This window comes from Orbicella faveolata, unplaced genomic scaffold (assembly GCF_042242905.1).
Source record: "Orbicella faveolata isolate gen_17 unplaced genomic scaffold, um_ofav_v1 contig_1, whole genome shotgun sequence".
In the NCBI taxonomy this organism is placed as follows: Eukaryota; Metazoa; Cnidaria; class Anthozoa; order Scleractinia; family Merulinidae; genus Orbicella; species Orbicella faveolata.
In genome coordinates this window covers 12,058,528-12,084,038 of record NW_028301536.1, presented here as the reverse complement: position 1 = coordinate 12,084,038, position 25,511 = coordinate 12,058,528, and the positions used below count along the sequence as shown (strand labels likewise).

At 39.2% G+C, this 25,511-nt stretch overlaps 3 protein-coding genes across 3 annotated transcripts in view; all 3 read left to right on the top strand.

Annotated features, from left to right (window-relative positions):
- Positions 1-1,058: 1,058 nt before the first annotated feature.
- Positions 1,059-8,378, top strand: LOC110039795 (uncharacterized). Its single transcript, XM_020744940.2, has 4 exons — positions 1,059-1,753; positions 3,048-3,186; positions 3,677-3,768; positions 7,728-8,378. Exons 1-4 carry the CDS (start codon positions 1,418-1,420, stop codon positions 8,328-8,330), a joined length of 1,170 nt encoding a protein of 389 aa, XP_020600599.2. The 5' UTR covers positions 1,059-1,417; the 3' UTR covers positions 8,331-8,378.
- Positions 8,379-10,983: 2,605 nt separating this feature from the next.
- LOC149118110 (uncharacterized) lies at positions 10,984-15,742 on the top strand. Its single transcript, XM_089282328.1, has 4 exons — positions 10,984-11,319; positions 12,384-12,501; positions 12,988-13,079; positions 14,627-15,742. The coding sequence occupies exons 1-4, from the start codon at positions 10,984-10,986 to the stop codon at positions 15,230-15,232; spliced, it is 1,152 nt and encodes a 383-aa protein (XP_089138454.1). The 3' UTR covers positions 15,233-15,742.
- A 2,903-nt stretch (positions 15,743-18,645) lies between these two features.
- Positions 18,646-25,511, top strand: part of LOC110039790 (uncharacterized) — a 29,355-nt gene continuing 22,489 nt past the window's right edge. Inside the window, exons 1-8 of the mRNA XM_089289397.1 lie at positions 18,646-18,687; positions 19,956-19,983; positions 21,122-21,297; positions 21,787-21,933; positions 22,617-22,755; positions 23,556-23,866; positions 24,155-24,293; positions 24,699-25,006. Of these exons, the coding sequence (XP_089145523.1) occupies positions 18,646-18,687; positions 19,956-19,983; positions 21,122-21,297; positions 21,787-21,933; positions 22,617-22,755; positions 23,556-23,866; positions 24,155-24,293; positions 24,699-25,006 (1,290 nt within the window). The remainder of the gene's footprint in view (positions 18,688-19,955; positions 19,984-21,121; positions 21,298-21,786; positions 21,934-22,616; positions 22,756-23,555; positions 23,867-24,154; positions 24,294-24,698; positions 25,007-25,511) is intronic.

The window sequence follows — 25,511 nt, the reverse complement described above, 5'->3', positions numbered from 1 at the left end:
GCGAATGCTTCGATAAATATATTATATTTGTTACGAAGACAGAAATTATACTTTAGAAGTAAAACGACAGAAAATACCACCTGAGCTGTCTCTGTTTATGATGAGAAACTTTAGTTTTGTAAAAATGCTTAAACAACACTTACATGGGGTGTAGTAACGCTCGTTGGCCAAATGGCGATCTCCGGTCATCTCAGCGAAGTGAAACTCGACAAGTACAACGCTCAACCGACGAGTAATCAGTTGAAAGCTTGCTGTGATATTCATTCCTGTACTTGGAGTAGAACGAGTGGGAGCAGTTTGTTGTTGCAGTTGGGCTACATCAAGATAAAGTTATTGTCATTGTGTTAGTGAAATTTCTTCCTTTTTGTTCTTTTGAAAAATATGTTAATGTACTCACCATCTTACACAGCACACGGACTATGAAACGATTAGTTTTAGTGCTATAGAAAAAAAATCTTTTGATCAGCTACCATCTTTTAAAATACATAGGGATTGCAACGTTCACATTAAAAGGAGTATAAGAGAAAAAAAAAAAGGTGTGAAATAACCAGAAATGTCGATACAATTTATATCCAATATGAGAGGTAAAAAAAAAACACGTAATTACTGCAGCTCCAGATGACAGTTTGACACTACCTGAAAAAAAATTCTAGAATTTTCTACTTCAGTTGTCTAAAAGCCTTATTCATTAATCCATTTATTTGCGCAGACCACTTGTGAGCTTTAAAATTTGTTAGAAATACATGAAAATACCCGCTTTTTGAAACAAGAACAATTCTTGCTCTATGGTACTTTTACATTATGTTACTCTAGCACTGTGTTTGTTTTACTCGAGAAACTGATTGTGTGCCTCAGATACTGATCACTATAAGGACTGCTTTAGATAATGGCCTAAAGGAAGCTGCTGTTAAAAAACTTTAACAGATTCTTGAGGTTACCCTCTGACCATAGTTACTGTTAATTTATCCCACGTCTATTCTGACATGCGCTTTGTAATCGACATAATCTGCATTTATCCAGATCAGATAACGGCAGCTTTGGCTTTAATTGACAAAAGCCATGCAATTTGAAGCAAATTTATACCAGAAATTCCTTGATTTTTTTTTTGGAGAACAAATTAAAATAACATTTTTCGTACACGGTTGAGTCGCACTCAGCTAATTGTCAAATGTAAACCTCAGGTAGCAAAGTTTACATTTTGAGGCATGTCTTAGCTAAACACTGAGTGAGGCATAATTAAATTTATGTCAAGCGAACGACTGATCGACCAGTTCTGGATATTACTTCGACAGAGATCAACCAATCACACCGTCTTATTTCGTCAGCTTGATCAAAATGCCCCACCTTGAAAACTCCAAAGTAGCTATGTATTTGGTTACATGCACACCCTGCATTCCATACAAAGCTCTGTTAAGTAATGGACGTCAAAAAGGTATTCTTGATTATTTTGTTGCAAGGAATAGCGACTGTCGTTATATTTGCTGCCGAAAAGAACATCACGAATTCTCGTGCGGCATACTTCACGACACGAGGAAATAAGCGACTAAAAGGTCACGTTGTCAAACGGTTTGAATCTCCAAGTTTGTTGTCGTGTGAGAACTCGTGTTTGTGGAACAGTTGGTGTACTTCCACTAATTTCAAGACAGTATCCAAGAATGGCAAAGGAACGTGTGAGCTTAACAAGCACAAAGCTATCGATGGAAATGCCCACTTTCATGATGAACAAGGAGTTATTTTCTCTAAGCTCCTTAAGGTAATACAATGTTTCTAATAGTTGATGTTCAGCTAGATACTTCTGATCCAGGTGCATAGAATCGAGTATGAGTATTATGAGGTATGCTTAAAGCTTCTGTGTATCGAGTGCGGTGAACGAAAACACCAACTCGAGAAAGGATTTTCGAAATTCAAGTCAAAATGTCCTGAAACATGTATACATTCTGATATTCAAATAAGCTGCTTTTTAAATTAAGAACATAAAATGTCATTATCTCAATAGGAGAACAGGTACCAAACCGTATGAATGATATATATATAGAGAGAGAATAATACTCTTATTGGCGCGCTTCTCTTAGTGTTCAACTCGATATCTCTCTCACGCTGTGCACAGCGCAGCGAACGACAGAGATGTAAACTTGACCTGACGAGAAGAGAAATTCCATATCTACAAGCAACCATGTATTATTTTATTAGAAATATTTTATTTAAAATGCCAACTTTCGTGATGAACAAGGAGTTACTTTCTCTAAGCTTCTTAAGGTAATGGATTACTTTTACTAGTTGCGTTTATCCATCTACATCTGATCCAGAAAGAAACGTGTGTAAATCTGTGGCATGAGTAAAGCTTTCTATCATCCGAAATGTTTTGCCCAAATTGGGGTTTCTGCATGTGTATCGATTGTGGTGAAGTTAAATTTTAAAAATATTTTGCATAAAACAAAAAACAGCTGTACATATACTTGGATAAAACGAAACTTTGAGATCATAATACAAAACTACTGTACTTGCCAATTGCTAAAAGGTGTTTAAATATTCAGGGAGGACCTGGTTCTTGTGTTTCAATTTTTGTGTAATCTAATCCTATATTCCCAGTGGTCACTGACTGCATGTGGTAAAATACGAGCTCTATCTTGGTAAACTAAATAGCAAAGTTGGACAGTTCCTATTTTAAGTTTTGACTTCATTATTCCATAAATAATCAAGCACGTTTCATATATTTCAGTGGGATGCACACTTCAATTCTGTTTTTGCATCAATTTAACTAAATAATTCTAATGACCTGCTGTCTGGTTAGCGCCAACTGATGTCTAATACCCGGTTCAAACGCCGTACTTCACAATTTAAACATTTAAAACGTTAAGGGAAGACCTAGCCCTCGTGTTTTAGTGTTTTTGTGTGTGTTTTGTCATGTTTTTGTGTAACTTAATCTTATATTCCCAGTGGTCACTGACCACGTGATAAAATATGAGCGCCACCGTTGAAGTCATTATCAAAAATATTTAAATCTATGTAGCTTGCTTTATAGTTTCGTTTATTTCTGTTCATTTCAGGGATGCCTCCTAACCGGCTGTCTCAATGGTGGCTCTTGTGAGATGGACGAAGTGAAGCAAACATTTACATGTTCGTGCCCGATTCCTTGGACTGGAGAAAAATGTGCAATCCAAATTGCTGACACTAAGGCACACAAAGGTACCTACGGATATTAATTTAATTAAAAAAGAGTTACACCAGAGTAATCCTGTTCTCCAGTTCTGCTAGGAACGTTTTCATTGTCTTATATTCTAGAACAGTCAGCAGTCATTGTTAGGGTAACGTTGTAGAATGTGATGTGTTTTGTAGAAGTTATTTTCTAAAGGCAAACCTAACATTGAAGATGAGGACGGTTGGCATTTACCAGAGTCCCAAAACTGTTTTCTTAAATTTGAAATTGAAAATATACACAAAGTCATATACGCAAACACATACACACAGAACATGATACCGAAGTTAAACCATAAGGCAGCTAGAATAGCCGATGTGCACGGACCTGCTATTGGATGCTGTAACTATCAGTATCAAGTTTTGACGTTTGTCTATCAGTATTGTTCGTCTTATCACCAAATGCATCAAACTGCGAACACTAAGAAACCCGGACAACAAAATAAGCTCGCCTTCATCATCTTAAAACGTTTTTTTTCAGATCCTCGTTCGTGTAACGAGTTCAAGAAAATGGCAAACCAGAAGTTGGTGGATGGAGAATACCCGCTAAGAATTGGAAACGAAACACTCAAAGTAAGTAAGATTAACAAAAAACTAGCACCAACATCAGGTGTATATATTTTTAAATATGAAATATTAAAACATGAATTTCAGCAATTCTTAGTTGTGTGGGGCACGGTGCGTTATGTTTTTGTTAGAAGCTCTTTACTCTCACAGTTCCTCTCTCTACTTGAGTCAGGTATACAGGCTTTCGCTACTCGTCCTTCTGCCTTGATTTTGTATACCGTTCTCTCTTTTGAACTGCCTTTTGTAGAGGGTCCACAATAGGGTTCTCAGATCCCGCTTTCCCGCCCATTTTTTCCTGTTAATCCCACCATCCCGCCCTTTTTAGCCTGGAAATCCCGATCCCGCCTACTTTTCAAGGACGCTTCAGCGTTAATTGTTAATTTTTTTAAATTAATAATTAATTTAATTATTGACGCCAAAAAAAAAAAAGATCACAAAAGAATTCAATGGGTAGCAGATAAGTAAGCACAAATGATTATAACGTTTCTTTCTTTAAACGGTTTACTGTTTTGTTTCCTTTTGTCCACGTATCAGTGAAAGAAAAAGATTGTTCATTCCCATATTCAAGAGATGGCCCGTAAACACACTTGACAGTTTCTTTCAAAGCTTTCAGCGTCTTCACTTTACTTGAAATCTGGGCTCTGAACTTTTCTTTCCGAATGAAAGCATTCCTGCTCGCACATCCTTTTCGTAATAAGGTCCAATATATGGTGACGCAATTCGTAATGTCGCATACTTCGTTCGGTAAATCACTATCACCGCCATCCGATGTGGCCATCCTGGCCAAAACAAGCCAAGCGCTTTTGAAAAGGCCGAAAGACTAGAAACACTAGAAAGGATCGGGAGGTCAAGGTTACAGAAGCAAGCATCGAAAATTTCGGAAATGGACGATACGTTTGACAGAACCTGTCAGGGTACAGAGCGGTTGCTATTCATTACTCGAAACCTGACACAACTACACGGTTCGTTTCTGCCAGCTTGTGATTTTTGCGCTGGTCAATAACAATTTATGAAGTCACGTAAGAATTGAAATCTCGTATCCCGCTCTGTTCCCCTTGCAAATCCCGCATCCCAAACCCATAAAAACACGCAATCCCGTTCCCGCTCTTAATTGTAATTCCCGCTTCCCGCCCCTGTTTTCAGCTCAAATCCCCAATATCACGGCGAAAAAAACCCAAATCCCGCATCCCGCCAAACCTATCGGGAACTCTCTTTGTAATGCATTCTGGTCGGCGTAAGTGAGTGCAGTTTTTAACTTGTTGCCTTGGGTTGGTTCCAATACGTGACCTATCATCCCCATTGCACATGCTCCATTCGCACGTCTTGATATGACAACCTGTAATTGACTTTTATTCACCATGGGAAGCAGCAATCATAACCCGTTGGACTCCGGATCGCTTCATGTTTTTTCAAATGTTGAAGTTGAAGACCTTGTCTAGTCTGGCGATAAGCCACTGGGCTCGAATAAAAGCTCCTATTTCAAGTACAGTGAATTGAATTAGTACATAAAAAGCAGAATGCCTTTATTTTTTTGAGTATAGATTTTGTGCAACTTTGTCTAGGAAAATTTGGCTCTATTGATGAGAGTATCAGCTGACATTTCGGATTCTCGTCACGTGTCTCCAACAGCTGTAAATAAGGTGCACCGGACAGTGTAACAACGCAATATTGATTATCTGTTATGTTCTTGTAATCACCCGGCTAATCATGTCACTTCTATTTAAGCAAATAAAGTGCCTTATAGATCGTTTTCACTCACGCGACCAATTCCTTGACTACCGTTGCTAGGCCGCCATATTCTAGGTAAGTGAAGTGTACATACGAGCCAAGTGGCCCGTCAGGCCGAGCGTATCCCGGTTTCCGTAGCATGAAGCGACTAGGAGTATTTCTACTCCCCCTGGATGGGATGCTAGTCTATCGAAGGATTATCCCCAGCATTAAATTCTCCGATACCCCTTTATACGCCTGGGTGGAGAAAGGCACTGTGAGACAGGGGCGTCGCGTGAGATTTTGAAGGTGTACGCACAATAATAAAATTTTGAGCGCCCAAGGCGCTCCAAACTAATGTGGTCTAGGAGCATACTTCCCCACAAAATTTTGAAATCTGGGGACTCTGAAATGCCATTTCCTGCAATTTCCGAGAGACATTTCAATAAATAAGTGCGAGGGAAAGTGCAGTAGTTAGTTTTTTTTTTTATTTTACCCATCTTTAGGGTTCTCAGCAAGCTACAACAAAAACAGGGGGTCAAACAAAAGTATAAACAGAGTTTACAAGCAAAGGGCAAGACTTCTACCCTTCATGCGGGCAAACTCTGTTATAACATCATCAATGTCCTTGTACTTGTGAATGTGCAGAATAGCTAAAGAGCTCAAACTCCCGTCTGTTGTAATACAGTAATTACAGTTTTGAACTCTAATAGTTTCTTTGGATTTTCATACCTCTAGCACTTCACACACTCACTGACTTCAGCTATATTTCGCGTGTATATATTCCTAATCTCAATTGGTGCATTTATCGTTCTGAAGCCACACGACATGTTAGTAACAAGGGTAGCCTCTCCTTCAAAAATAACTTGGGACTGGGGACTTGTACGGCTGACAATGTGTGGGGCCGTGGAGGGTAGAGTTTTTTGCTTTTGTTTTCACTCTACTATTACGTTTCTTGCCACTATTGTATTTTATGTAAGAGATTGGAGATACACAGAGAGAAAAAGGAGCGCACTAACCATGATGCCACCGCGCCTCCACACGCTGCCGCATTAGTGTACCTCGATTGTACACAAACCAGTAGCGTACTTCGCGTGGGGTTATTTTTCGAACCTTTTAATATCTACATGTTTGACGTATGTGGGTAGAAGCACGAGCACTTCACTTGCGTGCAGGAAAGTCAGCCATTTATCTTTGTTCATGCTTCTTATGATTCTAGATAAAATAGGAAGCTTGCTAACTGCGATCAGGATTCTGCCAGACCAGCTTTGCAGCCTAACCAGTGAGCAGACAAAATCGTTCCTTCTCTTTCCGTGATAACCCAACAAGAAATGAGAGAGTCGTTCAAATGTTGGGAATGTCTATCCTTCGCCAAAAAAAGCGAACTTGTTTGCGATGATGTGGCCTTGTACGCTTGCGATAAAACCAGAGACCATTTGGGTCTATGCTTCTACGCTTTCGAAAAGCTTTAAACTGTTGCCGAGTGTACTAGAAACCTGTCTCCAAGATAAGATAACACAAAATATCTGTAGATTCAACAGGAGGCAAACAGTCCGGCTTAAATTCATTTCCTTGTACTAACACTGGATCAGTTCCTACCGTTGATATTTTGTGCAAATATCGATCTCATACTGGCAAATCCAGCTACTTGGCATATTCAGAAATCGGAAAAGAATAGTCGACACTGCAATTATTCTGGCAACTTGGTTCCCTTTCCTTTGAATTCATTTTTCTTAATTGGAATCATAGTTATAGCGAATATTATGCAATCAAAAGTGCTACGCAACAATATGGTGACCGGCAATGATATGACGTCACGTGAAAACGATCTATTGTACAATACTGTCTACTGTGTTCGCTTTGACGGACTCTTTAACGTTTGGTTGCTCCTCAAATACAACATATATTATTACGATAAGTTTCTTAAAGTCGTTGCCCGAAGTCGTGCCACTAAAGACATGTAAGGAGAAACATGGAATAAAATGTTTGATTCATGGTTCTTTGTTTGCCTCTAATTGCCTAAATTTTTCTTTCTGAACTGAACACACGCACTGCTCTTTCAGTGTTCAGGAGATGTCGGCTTTCAAAAATTTTACAATTTCTGAGTAAAAAATGCGCTATGAGCCCCTACATTCTTTGTAAAGCTAATAGTTATGGGCCAAGTATTTTAAACAAAGATCCCACAGTGTGCGGCACTATTTACACCACTCCATACTAGAGAGGCGTTTGATTGAACTTAAGTCACTTTCCTTCCCCAGGTATACTGCCACATGACAAATGAGGGCAAAGGCTGGACTCTAATCGCCCGTTTCTCAAACGCTGATATGAAGAATTGGAGGCAGTCTAGCTTCTGGCGGACTACGCAAGTTGCCATGGGAACAACTAATCCGGATACGAACGCTGACATGATCTCGCCCGCCTTTTGGTTGGTAAGCGGGAGTGAGTTAAAAGTCACGCTCAACAATGACTCCAGTCATACTCCTTTGTTACAGACCACAGGTGACTGTTTGGGCGGACGAACATTCCGATCTAAAGTCGAAAGTTATGGCAAGGGTTATGTCCAAGAAAAGTGCCTGGGAAACTGCACGGTAGAATATGGCGGTCAGTACAAGTCCATAGAAGGGTTTCAGCAGACTGAGTGCAGTGGAGAGATCCAAAGCGCCAACAACATCGGCTTCTTGTGTTACAGTTACTGGGAAGATGATTATTTGTCAATGATAATGATTGGTGGAGGAGGAAAGAATTGCTCTCATGTTGATCACGGGTTAAGCATACGGGCAGGCTATTTGTCACTTGATTTTGGTGATATTGATCTGTACCCGTCTTCCCAGTCCTATGCGTTAAACCTGTGGGTTTATTGAATATGATCAATCCTGTAGAAAAAAATAAATTTTAACTTATTGATAATGTTTAGCTGTAAGTTTTTTAGTTGTGGTGTGGTGTGCGCAGTGGTGAGAGCGCTCGCCTCCCACCAATGTGTCCCGCGGGTTCAATTCACGGACCCGGCGTCATATGTGGGTTGAGTTTGTTGTTGGTTCTCTTCTCTGCTCCGAGAGGTTTTTCACCGGGTACTCCGGTTTTCCCCTCTCCTCAAAAACAAACATTTCTCAAATTCCAATTCGATCCTTGAATGCACGGACATTTCTGAACGAGTTCTGTGAACTCCTTGGTGCTCCGTGGGTAAACAAATTACATTTACATTTTACATTTTTTTTTATTAAATCAAAACGTCGTTTGCTGAAGAACTAAAAAATTTAGGACTGAGACAGAAATCTTCAACAGGAGAGCTGTGCGAAATGTATTCGAGGCTGGCCAAAGATCATCGTTGCTTGACAGTATCCTAAATACATGTATTAATTAAATTATCAGGGACTCGCATTTCCGAATAACGCTTAAGCCTAATGCGTGAAAGATCAAATGTAATATTAGTTGACACTCTGCGAGAAAAGAATATATCAACTTATACGAATACGGGTATTTATCATTTTTCCTTTACAGTAAATTCATTTAAACTAAATCTGTTTGTAGATTTTGTAATTGGGGACCTCCACAGGAACTAAGAAGAGATTTTTAATCCCCACCGTTCCATTTTCAAATTTGTAGCAGGTGCAGTTTCTGATGCAAGTCACTTAAAGACACTGGAAAAATAATGGACAATTAACGAATTATGAGTCCAGCAACATGAACTTTGTTCTACAGTATGGCTCTCGTCCATGCGTATCTCCTATATATATATATATATATATATATATATATATATATATATATATATATATATATATATATATATATATATGTAAAGTAAACTCGAAGTAACAAAGCACATGATGTACCTAAACAACATGTACAATAAAGTTTTTTTATATACACATGGTGACGGCTACCCGTGACTAAGGCCATTTGAATATTCTTACTGTCCGCATTCTCTTTGGCCATGATCACATGTGAGGAAACGATATTTTCCACCGATGTTAACTTTTTTTTTTCATTAGGTCACAAAGACATTTGTTGCTTTGTACGCTACAGTCACCTGAGTTGTCATCATGTGCTCGTTCTCTTGAAGATTCTGTTTGAACATTTTCCTTATAATTAAAGGTTTGGGTTTTAAGGGAAGCGGTTATCTAGACTCGGCAAATAAGAAGTAATCTTAGAAACGTTTTCCCTTAAATGCTGAGTTGAGTATCCGCGTCATCATATCGTAGGTAATGCCACCGTTAATTAAATGGTTTTAAACTGGTAATGGTTACCGGCTATATATTCCAGCAAGCCACGAGCTGTTTCAACGTAGGATACTGACGGACACCAACCTTACTAAAATTTTACTCACTTTATTTTGTGAGCTAAATTATGTAAACATTCACCGATGGTCAGGAAAAGTTATTATGTTATGTTATCGTTATGTTAGTTAATTTTAATTTCTTCCCATTTGTCCTTTTCAATCATATGTTAATACAGCGATTATCTGACGCAGCATATGGACTTTTTGTATTGTGAAAATAATGAAAAAGCATCTTGTGACCAACTACCATTCTCTAGATTAAATATGGATTGCAGCGTCCATATACATGTCATACATTGGAATATACGAAAAAAGTGTGAATTAACCAGAAATGTAAATGTAAATCTTACTTATAGTGGTCATGTACTTAGCTATACAAGCACTAAGCGGCAACTTGCCAGGATTGGACATTTTAGGCCTGAATAAGCAAATCATTAAATCAGTATATAAATATATATATAGCCCAGTAGTAGTTTCATTAGTGTATGCTGTCCACATCTGGCTGTAAATAATCGGAAGTGTTGTTATATATTAACTGAGACCAAAGGGTTGTATGCACGTTCATTTATTTAATCATCTGCAAAAAAAAAAAAAAATTGTGAACTTTAAAATTTGGTTCAAACAGCTGTAAACACCTGCTTTATTAAACAAGATTATCGCAAAACTAAGGACTGCTTTAGATATGGCCTGAAGAAATGTACCTTAAAAATATTAAACAGTATCTTGGGATTACCCTCCGACCATAGTGACTGTTTATTTATCCCAGGTCTATCCTGACAAGGGCTTTCTGATCGACATAATCTGTATTTGTCCATATCAGATAACGGCAGGTTTGCTTTAATTGACCATAGTCATTCAAATTTGTGCGTAATAAGGCGAGAAAATATTTTTTGGAGCTAAATGTTACCATCACGTAACGATTTTCTGGGTGTTCACAGAGCAAAATCAAATATAATCGCACACGGTTGAGTCGCGCACACAGCTGCTTTCAAATGCAAAACGTTGTTGGCAACGTTTACATTTTGAGGTACGTTTTAGCTAAACACTGTGCGAAGCATAAACTAATGTCAAGCAAACTGCCGATCGACCAGCTCTGAATATTACTCGGACAGAAATCAACCAATCACACAGTGTTATTTCATCACCTCGATCGAAATGCCCCACCTTGAAATCTCCAAAGTAGCTATGTATTTGGTTAAATACACACCCCATTCCATGTAGAGTTCTGTTTTGTGATGGACGCCAGAAAGGTGCTGACGTTTATTTTGTTTCAAGAAATAGCAACTGTCATTATTTTAGCTGCCGAAAAGGATTCAACGAATTCTCGTTCGGCATACTTTACCACGCGAGAAAACAGGCGACTAATAGGCCACGTTGTCAAACGGTTTGAGTCTCCATGTTTGTTGTCGTGCAGCAATACGTGCTTAAGAAACAGTTGGTGTACTTCCACTAATTTCAAGACAGTATCCAAGAATGGCAAAGGAACGTGTGAGCTTAACAATCACGAAGCTATCGATGGAAATGTCAACTTTCATAATGAACAAGGAGTTATTTTCTCTAAGCTCCTTAAGGTAATACAATGTTTCTAATAGTTGATGTTCAGCTAGATACTTCTGATCCAGGTGCATAGAATCGTGTATGAGTATTATGAGGTATGTTTAAAGCTTCCCATCATCCAAGATGCTTTGCTCAAGTTGGGGTTTCTGTGTGTGTATCGAGTGCGATGAACGAAAAGCCTTATTAAATAGTTGGGTTGATAGCTAGTTAGCATTTAGCAACTGTTATTTTTACTAGTCATTAAAGCAAAGGGTATAAATTATCATCCCGATAACTATAAACAAGAGATTTTTGCAATTTTGTGATTATATAATCAGTGCACTAAAATTTTCGCGGAATTGTGAAAAACACCAACTCGAGTTAGGATTCTCGAGATTCAGCTCAAAAGGTCCTAAAACATGTATACCATCTGATATTCAAATAAGCTGCTTTTCAAATTAAGAACATAAAATGTTGTTATGTCAATAGGAGAACAGTTACCAAACCGTATGAATGATATATAGAGAATAATACTCATATTGGCGCGCCTCTCTTTTAGTGTTCAACTCGATATCTCTCTCACACGCGCGCCGTGCACAAGGCAGCGAACGACAGAGACGTTAACTTGACCTGACGAGATGAGAAATTCCATATCTACAAACAGCCATGCATTATTTTGTTTATTACAAATAAAAATACAAATAACGACGTTTTTGGCGATTTTCTAAAGATTTTCGAGCACTTTCCGAAGATTTTCGAAGATATCTAAAAGTTGTCCAAAAGCCACACGAACGTTCCGAACATTTTGCGAAGACGTCCGAAGATAAATCTATGTAAAACACCGCAGTTTATATACCGCGTTTAAGTCTCGCATCCTCACGAACGTTTAGTTTTCCTTGGGATCACGACAGAACACATTTAGTTTGTTTTTTTTTTCATCGTGTGCGTGTTCCTTTCGTCAACCTTTTGGAGGCTTTCTTACCTCGTATGGCACAATATACAGTCTAGCTAAACCATGGAACTTTATGACGGAAATATTGAAAACAATATGGCTATCTTTATAGTTTCGAGTTTTCCCATTCTTATTTATTCATTTCAGGGATGCCTCATGACAGGCTGTCTCAATGGTGGCTCTTGTGAGATGGACGAAGTGAAGGAAACATTTACATGTTCGTGCCCGATTCCTTGGACTGGAGAAAAATGCGAAATTAAAATTGGTAAGAGAAAGGCATTCACTGCAAATAGAAACGAGCTAGCATGCATGTATACATAGGCGTCTCGTTTCACGCTGGTTTGGTCTTCTTTAGCTTCGCTAAAATAGGATAGGGACGTTGATTGCGTTTCATTCTAGAAAAAGTTCGTATTACAAGAGCAAACATCATGACTACTTTCAAGCAAGTATCCCCCTTCACTCCACCCTCCTTTCCAAACAACATCAGACTAATGTTGTAGCACGTGATGTGAATTCGAAGAAGTTCTTTTCGGAAGGGAAACCCAACATTGAAGAGGAGGAGAAGGGAGGAGGGGTCAAATCAACAAGGATCCCTTTATTTTTTTTTCGTTAATTCGAAATTATAATTACCAGTGTTAGTTTTCACATTCTCCCCCATCAGTATTGTTCGTTTCATCACCAAAATGGATTAAGCTGTGAACACTAAGAAACCTACTCGTTATTACCTTAATTTTTGAGTCTCTTTTCTCAGACCCTCCTTCGTGCAACGAGGCCCAGAAGATGGAAAACCAAAGATTAGCGGATGGAGAATATCTGCTAAGAATTGGAAGCGAAACATTCAAGGTAAGTAAGATGAAGACACTATCACAACATCGATCAGTTGTATGTGGGTGTATTTTTGCTAGGAGCTTTTTACTCTCAAAGTTCCTTTCTCTACGTTAGCTAGGTATGCAGGCTTTTGCTACTCGTCCTTCTGACATGATTTTCTGTTGTTCCCCGGTGATTTTCTCAACATGTGACCTATCATCTATGCCCCATTCTTATGCTTTGCTAATACAGCCTTTGCGTCTGACCATTGATGACTTTTGTTGGGTTGCTGCCGTCGAAATGGAGGTACCGGGCATCTAGACTTTTTAACTTCTGTGCAGCACAATCTTCATTCAATTAACTTAGGCAATGAACACGTTCTTTTAAAAATACCCTATCGGCAAACTGAGCTGTCCTTGGAGGATCAAACATGTTCAGGGTTAAGTTAATCCAAACATTTTCACGCGACTTTCACAAAGTTCTTGAAGCAACAAATAGAAGCTTAAGTTCAGAGAACGACTGAGAAACCCAAACAAGATCTTTCGTGGGGAACTCAAACCAAGCTCAGTAGATGAACCCAAACAGGACCATCGATGAGATGTTATTCGGAGCTTTTAAGCTCTCTCGATAAACTAAGATAAACAACTTAAGTCACAAGACTCTCTGTGTGGGCAGTCGGGCACTAGAATCACAAGACTGACGTGGTAACTACAAAATGATAATTAAGCAATAGACCACAACTTTTTATGGTTTATAGCTTTATAAACCACGCGGGATGTTGGAAGAACACTAGAAGAATTCGTAAATCACAAGCCGCAGGCGATTGATTTACGAATTCTTCTTTTGCCTCTAAACCATAGAAACTTGTGGTCTATTGCTTTTATATAATAATTCAGAAGACACGCGAAATTTCCATGAGTTTACTGGCACAATAAACCATAGCTGATTGACCAGTCAGAGCGCGCGCATTCATTTGATTGTTATATAATCAATTGATAATCACGCACCAATCATACTAATTAATAAGTCATATGAAAATTATTGAGGTTCACAGGACTTTTATTCCACCGTAATGTTCAGGAGAAGAGCCAAGCGCCGAAGACGGAAAAAAACACCAATTATTTTTTCTGTCCTCAGGGCTTCCGCTACCCGGGCAACATTTTTCATTATTGACACACAGTTCTGTACAGATTCTATACAAATTGACTGCAAGCATTTGAAAAGCTGGTAATTAGTGACACTTTAAACTCTCTCAGTGTCATATGTAAGGAGATATTGGCTTTCAAAAAATTCGAAATTTCTAGGTGAAAAATGCCCTAATCAGTGAGCGCTTACATTCCTTGTTCGAGTTTTTAGACTCACGTCAAATTTCTAGGGATAGTTCATCGTGCCACGGCTTTTCAATAATCCAGAGTTGAGAGTTTTGCAGCTCGATCAGAGCTCGAAGCGCTTATACTAATGAGGCAAGTACTTTAAACAAAGATTGCACGATATACGGTGTTTAATATCACTCTACTTACACCACCACATAAATAAAGAAATAATTACAAGTAAATAAACTCAAATCCCTCTTCATTTGCCAGGTTTACTGCCACTTGACTAATGACGGTAAAGGCTGGACTCGAATCGCCCGTTTGTCAAACGCTGATAGTGAACATTGGGTATATAATAGCTTGTGGTGGACTACGGAAGTTGCCATGGGAACAACTAACCCGTTAATGAACGCTGACATGATCTCGCCTGCCTTTTGGTTGGTCAGCGGGAGAGAGTTAAAAGTCACTCTCAGCAATGACTCCAGTCATACTCCTTTGTTACAGACCACAGGCGATTGTTTGGGCGGACGAACATTCCGATCTACAGTCGAAAGTTATGGCTACGGTTATGTCCCTGGAGAGTGCCAGGGAAGCTGCGCGGTAGAATATGGTGGTGAGTACAAGTCCATAGAAGGGTTTCAGCAGGCTGGGTGCAGTGGGGAGATCCAAAGCGCCAACAACATCGGCTTCTTGTGTTACAATGTCTGGAATAACACTGATTATTTGGCAATGATAATGATTGGTGGAGGAGGAAATAATTGCTGTCATGTTGATCACGGGTTCAACATACAAGTAAACGGTTCGTCGTTTGATTTTGGTGATAGTGGTCTCTACCCTCCTTCCCAGTCCTACGCATTAAACTTGTGGGTTTGTTGAATGCTGGATCAAATGAAGTCTGACTTATTGACTCTGTTTATCAGTAAGGTTTTTCATTTTATTTATATCAAAACATCGAGAGCGGAGTCGTTTGCTGAAAAAAAGCAATAAAAACTAGGACTGAGGTATATTAGATGGAATAAACTTAGTCACCAAAGTTACGAGTTATACTTTAAACTAATGAGCTGAGAAAGCACTGCTGTCTCTTTGGCAACGATACGTGTATTGATTAAATTGACAGGGACTAGCAATATGTGTAGAATCAGATAAAATATTAGTTTAAAGAATGAGTGAGTGGTATTGACAATTTGAATTTTACTGTGAATTGAAAATTTTTAATTTGCATTTAAGTTATAAAAGAATGTGGGGACGTCCATAGGAGCTCAATAGAGATTTTAAATTCACAGCGTTCCATTTTCAGGTTTCTAACCTGTACAATTTCTGATGTAAGACACTGTACAAATAAAGAAGTATTACGAACGTTTTGATTTCTTGGTTGATGTTATAATAACTCTGACCACAAGCTTCATGTTGCTGTGTTTTTGGGAAAGACCTTTTGCTCTATCAGCGGCCCTCTCCCCCACGCTAAGGGAGAGAAAACTGGGAAAAATACCAAAGGGTGCCCATTCATGAGGGGTAAGGCGGTAACCTTCTAGGCAATGATAAGTCGTCAGCCTCCTTTGTCCCTATAGAACTGAAACAAAGTGGAATCTTTATTACGTTGGTCACAAGCTTTTGATTTTTTTTCTCTGTTTGTGTTATATTCTTAATCAAGCTACGATGGCCTAAGAACAATATTTTATATTTGAAGTAAATTTGCCATTTATCCGATAAATAGCAAATTTACTCTCAATACATGTTAAAGACGCTAGCCTTATTGCACTATTCATTGAAATGATGCTTTGGAATAGGTGTACGGTTATCTAAAAGAGATCTGTCCATTCGGGCAATTGACGAAAGGGCGACAAGTAACAAAGAGACTGATGTCAAACGGTATGGTGTCTGGAATATCATCCTGATCTTTTTTCAATCTCACAACTCTGGCCTCTCTTGAGTTTTTGCGCCTGCCAGACTCATTGCGCGCGCGTATCTGGCTTTATAATGATGCGTTGATCAAAAAAAAGAGATTCTGATTATAATTAATACCTTTTGGTTCTCTCCCTTCCCCAACCTCGTTCCCAGGGTCTCTCATCTTACCGCCCCCTGGAGGGAGCGAGGAGAGACCCTGGCTGGGTCTGGTCACGTGTCTCCCAGAATCTGGGAGATGACAATTAAATTATTGAAGGGATTGGCGGCCTAGTAGGAATTTTTTCTATACTTAGCCTACGGGAGTGCGGGATGTCTTGCCGCCAAAGTAAACCAAGAACGATATGATGCTCTGCGGCAATATCCGGCGGTTACATTCTGCAAACGCCGAGGAAAACTTATCCATCATCTGAGAGCGGAAATCCAAGTCGCTGAAGGTTGTATGGTTCAGTGAAGGACGTTACGTATTGTAAAAATCTCTTCAAGAAGGCGAATGGAGAATTGCACACCACGGCCGAGGCTGTGTATGGAAGATCTTCGACTCATCTTTACCTCAGAATGAAGTTTAGCTAGGTCTTGTGAACGGCGATTAAATAATTTTAGAGAATTCAGGGCCTTTTAATTGATCATTGAGAGCCAAAGTCATTTCGAAAGGAGCGAAAGGGTGAAAGATTTATTGAAGTTTCACCGTGCCGTCGGCGCACCGAACATTGCAGCACAGAGGGCGAAGGATAATACAACGAATTCGTCGTGGTATGCATTTGGCCATCGTTGCTGATAAACTGGATTTATCTTCGACCGAAAGGAGGCTAGAAAAAGAAAAATATAATTTTTATTGTGTCGTTAATAAATTAGTGTACGAGACTCCAACGGTTCGTGACAATTATGCACATTCTCATTTAATTTTCGATCACTCGACCTTTCTTTACTTCACGCGCGTTTCTGAGGGGCACTTTTTATGCCGTTTATTAGAAGAAATGGAAATCATAAGTAGAGAAGAGAAGTTGTTTGACTGTGTTACAGCATATATTTAGAGGTCGTGGGTCTGCATGATTTCCGCTGTTAACTGCACGTCGCTTCTCAGAGTTTGACACCTCAGTAATTTGCCATGCCGTGCTTATACTTTGTTTAGGTTCGTTTCTATTGCAAGATATGTTTTAAGGCTCTAAGTATTGGCTCTCCTGGGACAAAGATTAAAATATTCCGTTAACATATTGCTTACTTGCAATCTATATTGTGAAGCCGCAGGTGACGCCGTGCCCGGCTATTTGATTAGAACTGTTTGCAAGCACAGTGCATTGCACGAATATCATATTTATCTTCGTCCAGCTTTTCTCCAGAGACTGCCGTAGCTTTACTTTGAGAAAGCTATACGTTTTCCTAGAGACATTCTTATGTTTTTTTACATCAATTTGATCGAGTGCATTCAAAGGAGAAACAACAATTACTACGGGATGAAATTGCGCTTCTCGACATCCACAGTTGAAGTATGACTGACTTTCCATAAATCCAGTGGGTAAGACGGCAACACTGAAAATCACGACCACTAAATTGCCTCGAGACACACTTGCTTAACCTTTAGGTAAACGTTGGAATAGATATCATTCGAAATTTCAGCCTGAAAACTAAGTATTGATAAACATCGCAGGTAATGGCAGTCGCAGCGCGATACTTTGAATTCGACAAAGCTCAACGCGACAAATTGCTGATTACATAGGACCCCTCCCTGATGTTCTCAATTGTCAAAGTGCCACGTGACCAGACCCAACCAGGGTCTCTCCTCGCTCGCTCCAGGCGGTGCTAAGACGAGAGACCCTGGGAACGAGGTTGTCCCTTCCCTATCCAAACTTTGGTTGTCTGTGACATCAGTGACTTAATAAATAATCTAGCTTTTCACTCATATACTTGTGCATTATTGATATACACACAGCTTGAAGTTTTTTCTAACTTTTAAAATGAAGCCTCCATCATTTAAAGGAAAAATAGCCATTATATGTATCCGCGTTTTTTTAACAACTTTTTTGTCTATTTGCTTCGTCACAAGTAAAATACCTAGACCGTTATTTTCTCTTGGTGCTTGTACGTATCAGGACAACTTGCAATTTTTTAGAAGCAGCGTTATGTGCTTGGCAGTTTTAGCTCAAGCTGCGATCCTTAAACAGGGAATTTCAACAGTCTTTTCATAATTATGTTTGTTATGCCTTTATTTTTTATCCCTACTCAAAAAAAAAAAAAAAATTAAATTAAACTTGCAATGGAATAATCAATAGGAGTCAAACAATTCCTTGTGTCTTATTTAGAACACTTGACGGTCGCATCAGACATGTCGACCGAACTGGAGTCGAGTCTTAACATCACTTCATTCTGTCGATTATAGGCAGCGAGAAATGGCAATGCTGAATGTCATGTATCCATTTCTTATATTCTGGGTAAGTAATTAAATAAAATTAGCTCTTGGCTAATGTTAAAAATCAAGGGGGGGAAAAATAGATAATCTGATCTTACACGCTAAAATATTATCTTGAGGAAGTAATCATTGTACTTTGTCTCTTAAAGAGTTGTACATGTCAGTACTCTTCTTCGTAGACATTTTTTTAAGTTTGCAAACTGTTTTTACACAACGTCACACCAGTACGAGTTTAGGATATAAGAACTCTTGTTATTTTCAATTTGACCGTTCTCTACTAAACGAAAAGAGAACATACTTTGAAGGAAAAGAGAGCATATGAATTAAAGTGAACTCTTATAAGAGAAATGCAAACGATATTTACCGTATTTCACAAATTGTTTTTTTTTATTCTCACCGCCAAAGAAGACGAAAGAAGGGTTTTACGTTTTTGATATCCACCGTCATCTTACCATTGAGGATTAAATCTAACACCAGGAAGCATTTCAATTTTAAAATCTGTTTAATAATTGAACAGCGCTCTTGATCATAGCCAAAACACAATGAAGTTAGCTTAAAAAGTTATTGCAATCAGTGGATTTCAAAGCTGCATGACGGTCCTTACAGAATTCCATTCACACAATGAATAGAAGATCAGCTATGGGTCGAGAACCGTTCCATGAACCCTCGCACGAGAGGATGAAGGGTGAGACAGTTAATCTCTCATATAGTGTTTATACCCAAGGTAATCCCTATTTAGTTATTTTTAGACATGGACTTAGTTTCCCCGCAGATGTTACTACGTGCGGCGTGGATGTTTTCAGCCGGGGATGACGTACAAGTAGTGTAAAGACAGGACTGTCTGCGTCAGCAAAATCCGCCTCAGAGGATTGGCCATTTTATGCCCGTCCTAGGATTTCCAAAACACGACATAATCTAAAAATAACCTGAGAGGTATTACCTTGGTAATAAAGGCCTATATGGAGTATTAACTCTCTTACCTGGCATTATCTCTTGTCCCCGGCTTATTTTCCCACATTATGTTTAACCATCGTAACTTTCGCTGTTTCAAGACGTCAGCAATAAGTCATTTTAGTCACTCATTACTCCTGCATCATACATTATAGAGAAACATTGTGCGTCATTGTGCGTTAGTTACCCAGTTTATCTACAGTATCGTTATCTTTTTATTGCAATTTTCCGTCCGCAAGGCTCTCTTACGTATCAAAAATCCACAGCAATTACGATTCTTTATAAATCTGTCGATTATCATTTACTGAGCCATTGTTATTGTTGCTTCCCGTGCTTTAGACCAGTACGATTCCCATGCTCACTCAGGGTAAGTTAAACTTTTTATCCCTTTTAGACCCCAACACGAGATTTCAATGGCCTTTGCATGTAAGAGTAAGGTCGCGAAAATTTGGTGTCGATTATAGGACAGATTTTTGGCGCCTGGTCAAACGGTCCCAAGATTTTCATCAAACAAAACTTCTCAAAAGTTCCCGTAGAAGCTCGTAGAATTGCTGGATAAAAATGTTTATTGAATGATTCTTTGGTTGTTTTGTCAAATACAACAAATGCACATCACTGTTCGGATGGCGCCGCAATGACGGTTACCGTTAGTAGACCCTGAGAAAGCCTATCAGATTTATTGACATATAATTGATTCCCTTCAAATTCAGCTTGCCAGCAATAACTTTTTATAACCTATCAAGTTTAATCTTAAGTTTTCAGTTTTCGGTGCTCCCCGCATTGCATTCCACAAACTATACACATAATTGATGAAATCATTTAAATTTTTTGTGCGATGTGTTTCTTAAGCCAGCAGTCGCCTTGCTAATTCGTCATGTAGTTTTTAAATACATGTTTATATTTTAGGCAGAATAGATTTTGCGCTCACCTGGCTCCCTCGCTCAGGATCAAATTTCCTAGATTTTTAGCTATATTTCTTTTGTTTTCCTTTTTCTTGGCGCAATTGCAAATCATGATTGTCACAAGAGGTGGGATACTAAGTTTGTTTTTGGAGTCTTCATAGCGTATAAATTGAAGTGACAACATGCTGATATATTTGCTTTTATCTGTTGATCGAATAGAAACATCAGCATCCTCCTCCTCCCCGCGTATAACCGAGGTTATTTGGCTAGTTGATGTGTAACTGGGGGTGGGAATTTGACTTCTGTGGTTGAGACTGGGGTGGGATATTTGACTCCATACGGGAGAGGTAGAGAGGGATTTGAAAAAGTTGCCTCATAATCATCGAGAAGCTAGAAAACACCAAGAAAGATCTTATTTCCTTTCCATTACTAATTTTCGTCATGTTTGTCCCTGGTGTAGAGGTATTTGTTACCTATAGTATGACCCTAAGGTGAGTCATTTGAGCACAATATTTGGTTGGTAGATGGGGAATTTCAATCCCCAGGGGCATGTTGAAGTTTCGAATTGACTGAAACATTACCTTTATCTCCCACCCAAAACAGGAAATATTGCAGATTGTTCAGATCCTTTAGGACTTTCTACTAATCAAATCTCAGATGACTCGGTTTTTGCTACAAGCTGGCAACCTGGCAGAAGTGGTCCATGGTATGGTCGATTAAACAATGAATCACGACGCAGCTGGTGCTCAACGGTGTCTGATGATAATCAGTATATCCAGGTTAATAATAATATTGCTTTTTGTCAAATACTATTGCAATTCTTGTTTGGACTGAAATTTCGTTTGATCAGTGTGAATCCGCGAGAATTCAGCCTCAAGCTCAAAACAGCTTTCAACGTTGCCAATGTTAGGAGAACTCTCCCAGATTATCCGGGAGTCTCCCGGATGCAGAACAAATCTGCCGGTCTTACATACACCGGTCACCAAATCTCCCGGACATTACAAATGAAAGTGTATAAAATACATTTTTCAGACATATTTTGGCTGTTTTTAATTTTGGCATTTTGGGGAAACAATTTTGTATATTTGATGCAATTTTACGGTTTAATTCGCGAGCTCTACTTTGAACAACTGTTTTAGGGTCAAAAAAGGTAAAATTGGCAATCTCCCGAATCTCCACAAATCTCTACCTTTGACCTATGACATCTATAACACAAGAATGTAGAGACCAGTGCAATGCATAGTCTAGCTATGATTGTTTGTTCATAGGTTGATTTAGGACCCAAACTGAGGCGAATAACCACAGTTGCCAGCCAGGGAAGTCATAACTATGATGAGTGGGTGACTGGATATAAGCTCTCATACAGCTTGGATGGTGGCGAGTGGACCTATTATGTAGAATTCAATAAGCTTAAGGTGAGACAATACCTCTATATTTGTTTGAAAACTTCACAGTGAACTCAAATACTAAAGTTGCAGCTGTATTGCCTGGAATTCCCTGGTGGAATTTGAGTAGACTGGGATTGCAGGGCATTGAATGCTGGTCATCAAGTACTAGTACTCTGTCCAAAAGAATAAAGGTAGTCTGATGTTGTGTGGGATTTTGTCAGTGTTAGAATTAATGTATAGCATCTATAGACATTTGCATTGATTAAACTCCATGTAATACTTTGGCCGCAGTTTAAGCCTGATAAAAGAAAGAAGAATGGTTTGAATCAGTTCAGTTGTCAAAGAAACATTACCAAGTTGAACAATTCTTTGCATTCTTATGCAATGCGTATCATACTGTACGTTTACTCTTCTTAAATTTCACGAAAGACACTTTCTTTAGTCATGCGAAGAAACAAAACTGAATTTTACTTGCAAAAGCCCTAGGCCTGTTACTTGTACTAGGGAAATTAACTATACTATACTTGATTATCTGCAAGTACAATTAACATATAACATTAATTCTTTGGGTTCCCAAACATACGGCTCTTCTCTTACTGCTCTTAGGAAGGCATGTGAATTACTTGTTTATTATTATTATTATTATTATTATTATTATTATTATAATTTTTTTGTGTGTGGAATATGCTTGTCCCTGCACCTTATCAAAGATCTTCGATGCAAATAATGATCGGCGGACAGTGGTGAAACACCAAATTGAGCCCCCCATCACAGCTGTGGCTTTGCGGTTTCACCCAACTGCATGGAGTGGTGATATGTGTATGAGAGTTGAAGCATTTGGATGCGATGGTGAGTATATTGACAAATGCTGCTTACACTTTGTGATGCACTGCTGTATGCGCATTGTAGTAATTACAAGGACGTTTTTTTAATCAATTAAAAATAATTACAGGGAGGTGGGAGCACAGAGCTTGGATATTTGTATGAACCCAAGAAGTTAGTGTGAGACATCTTAAGTAATTTTGAAATGGGTTGATATAGCCAGGTTAGCAGAGGTTGGCAAACCTTACTTTCTCCTCCTTCTCCCCTCTCATGCAAATTTATCTGCACAAAGGGTAATTTGCTCCCCCAGTCAGGCGCAAATTGTTGTCAGCACTTGTTTACCAATATTTTTACTATCATTACTGAGTTTGCAATTTTGGGTGACTTATCATGTCTGCGTTTGATAAATGATAGTTGAATGTCAGCTTAGCAGTGAGATAATGAAAGGTAGTTTTGGAAGAATCAGTAATCTTTGATGCAATTGACTGGTTTGCTCCATCTGAATGGTGCAGCATCTTGCTAAGGTTACCATGTTTAGTGGCTCAGGAGGTAACCCAAAACAATGAAAGGCTCCCTTGGGCCACGAAGATTAGGGCCACACCTCTTGAGATTGAAGCATCTTGTTCACAACAAGAGGAGACTTGCAGGGCTTGAACCCTCTAGTTTATTTCAAGTTCACTGTACAGCTGTACCTTGATCAGGAGGTGTAAGTCTCTGCATGGTACGGGCAGCAAATTTTAGTCTTGGTTGGATTCAGAAAATCACGTCAATGAGTTCTGAGAACTCTGTATTGAGTAACTCGTCTTTACTGAATTAAATTTCCGCAGCTTTCTCAGGACCATTAGGGGTGGAAAATGTCAGCATCATCCCAGATGAATACTTAACAGCTTCGCACCACCACTTGTCTCACCAAGCGAGAAATGGTCGACTTAATAACATCGGAGGGACCTGGGGAGCCCTTGATCGACTGGGATCATTCTTACAGATTTCCATCGGAAGGCAGCTGAGTCTCATTACGGCTGTAGCAACACAAGGGTCTGGAAAAAGTAATGAAATAGCTTGGGTATTGACGTACAAATTGAGTTTCAGTAAGTGGGGAGACGAGTGGATGGAGTACAGTGAAGATGGTCAGGTTAGGGTGAGTTAAATGTATAACTGGTTTTGAAAAATTGACGTCAAAGAGGTAGATTTATCGCAGTAGCAAGAACGCGCGTCTTTACTACATCTTCTTTCCAGTACCCTGCGAGCAGGTGGTTTCTCACGTCTAACGAGAGTGAAACCAACGGCGAAGAAGAAACCAAGTGCTCGCGAGGTACTTTCCAGTGGTAATAGCTTTTGAAATTCTGAAAATACCATAAAAACACAATTCTTGTAATTCAGTTAATATAACGCCTTGTCCTATGTTTGAGTTTCGTTCTCCTTTAAGGTGTTCCCTGGCAACAACGATGAGAACACTGTTGTTAAACACTATCTCCGTCACAACGTCACAGCGTTGCTTGTTCGTTTTTTTCCGGAGACATATTTCACTTATCCTGCCATGAGGGTTGAGGTTTATGGCGGGAAAGGTACGTATATATCACATAACTGTTTAAAAACTGCTATGACAGAGGTCATAGCCAATGAGAACTCAACCTTTCAAGTGCTGCCATTAGTAGTTTGAGCGCCTGGGATAGGATGAAATAGGCTACCAATCAGATTGCTCCATTGGGCACCGTCCCGAATGATCCCACGCGATTTCGTGTAGTTGTATGGCTTACTTTTCAGAGAGAACTTGCTTACACGTAAAAGATTCTTTTTCTTCCAATTCTCCTCCCCTCTTTTTTTTTTTTAGCCATCTGGCTCTCAATTATCCCGGGGTAGCAATTGCTCTTGGTTTTCTAGTATGCGCCTTCGTATAAATTCTGTAGTTTAGACTATATCATTATCCTGTGTCCTATTCCCGCTAATCTTGTATATCTATATACGTATAGCTGTTTGTCAGGACGCACTTGGTGTCGAAAATGGTGATTTACCGGACAAGCATTTTACCTCCTCAAGTGACGGAGGACCAGAAAAAGTTCCCTGGAAAAGTCGCTTGAATAATGATCAGGCCGCCTGGTGTGCAAGAGAAAATAACAACAATCAATATCTTCAAGTCGACTTAGGGAGGAGTCGGACAGTGTCACGTGTCGCTACTCAGGGTCACCCTGGCAGTGCATTCTGGGTGACAAGTTACGGATTGGCGTACAGCGTGGATGGAATATTTTGGAGGAACGCTCTCGACGAAAGCAAATCAATGGTTAGGATGTTTGATTATGTTACCCTGTTGATCCTTAACAATCCTGACGCATAAGGGAAGCGTACACGTGTGTCCGGAGTTATACGATTGGTCAAAGAAACTTCAAAGTGCACAAGAAACTGGATTCCGGAATAACGTTTTCTCCCATTTCAACTTTAAGCAATCAGATGTATACCTTGTAGGATAGCGTCTCCTGATCCATTTAACGCACTTACAAATTGTTCTCTGCGACCATTAATTGATATCGATTACTACGATTGATTTAAGAATCTCGCGCCATTTTCTCGACTAATCAGAAGTGGAACAAACTTTATTATGACTTGCTCGCACACGTTTTCCCGCGCTGCTTGCCGACAACATATATTTGCTCCGAGTTTTTATTGGTTCACTGTATTGTCTGTGCCCTTTGTTAGTGGCTAGGGTGATTACTTTGGTTTTGGTTTTACAACACTCAATTAAAACCTCTGTAACATGTAAACCAGTCGATTCTTGAACTGAGGAATGC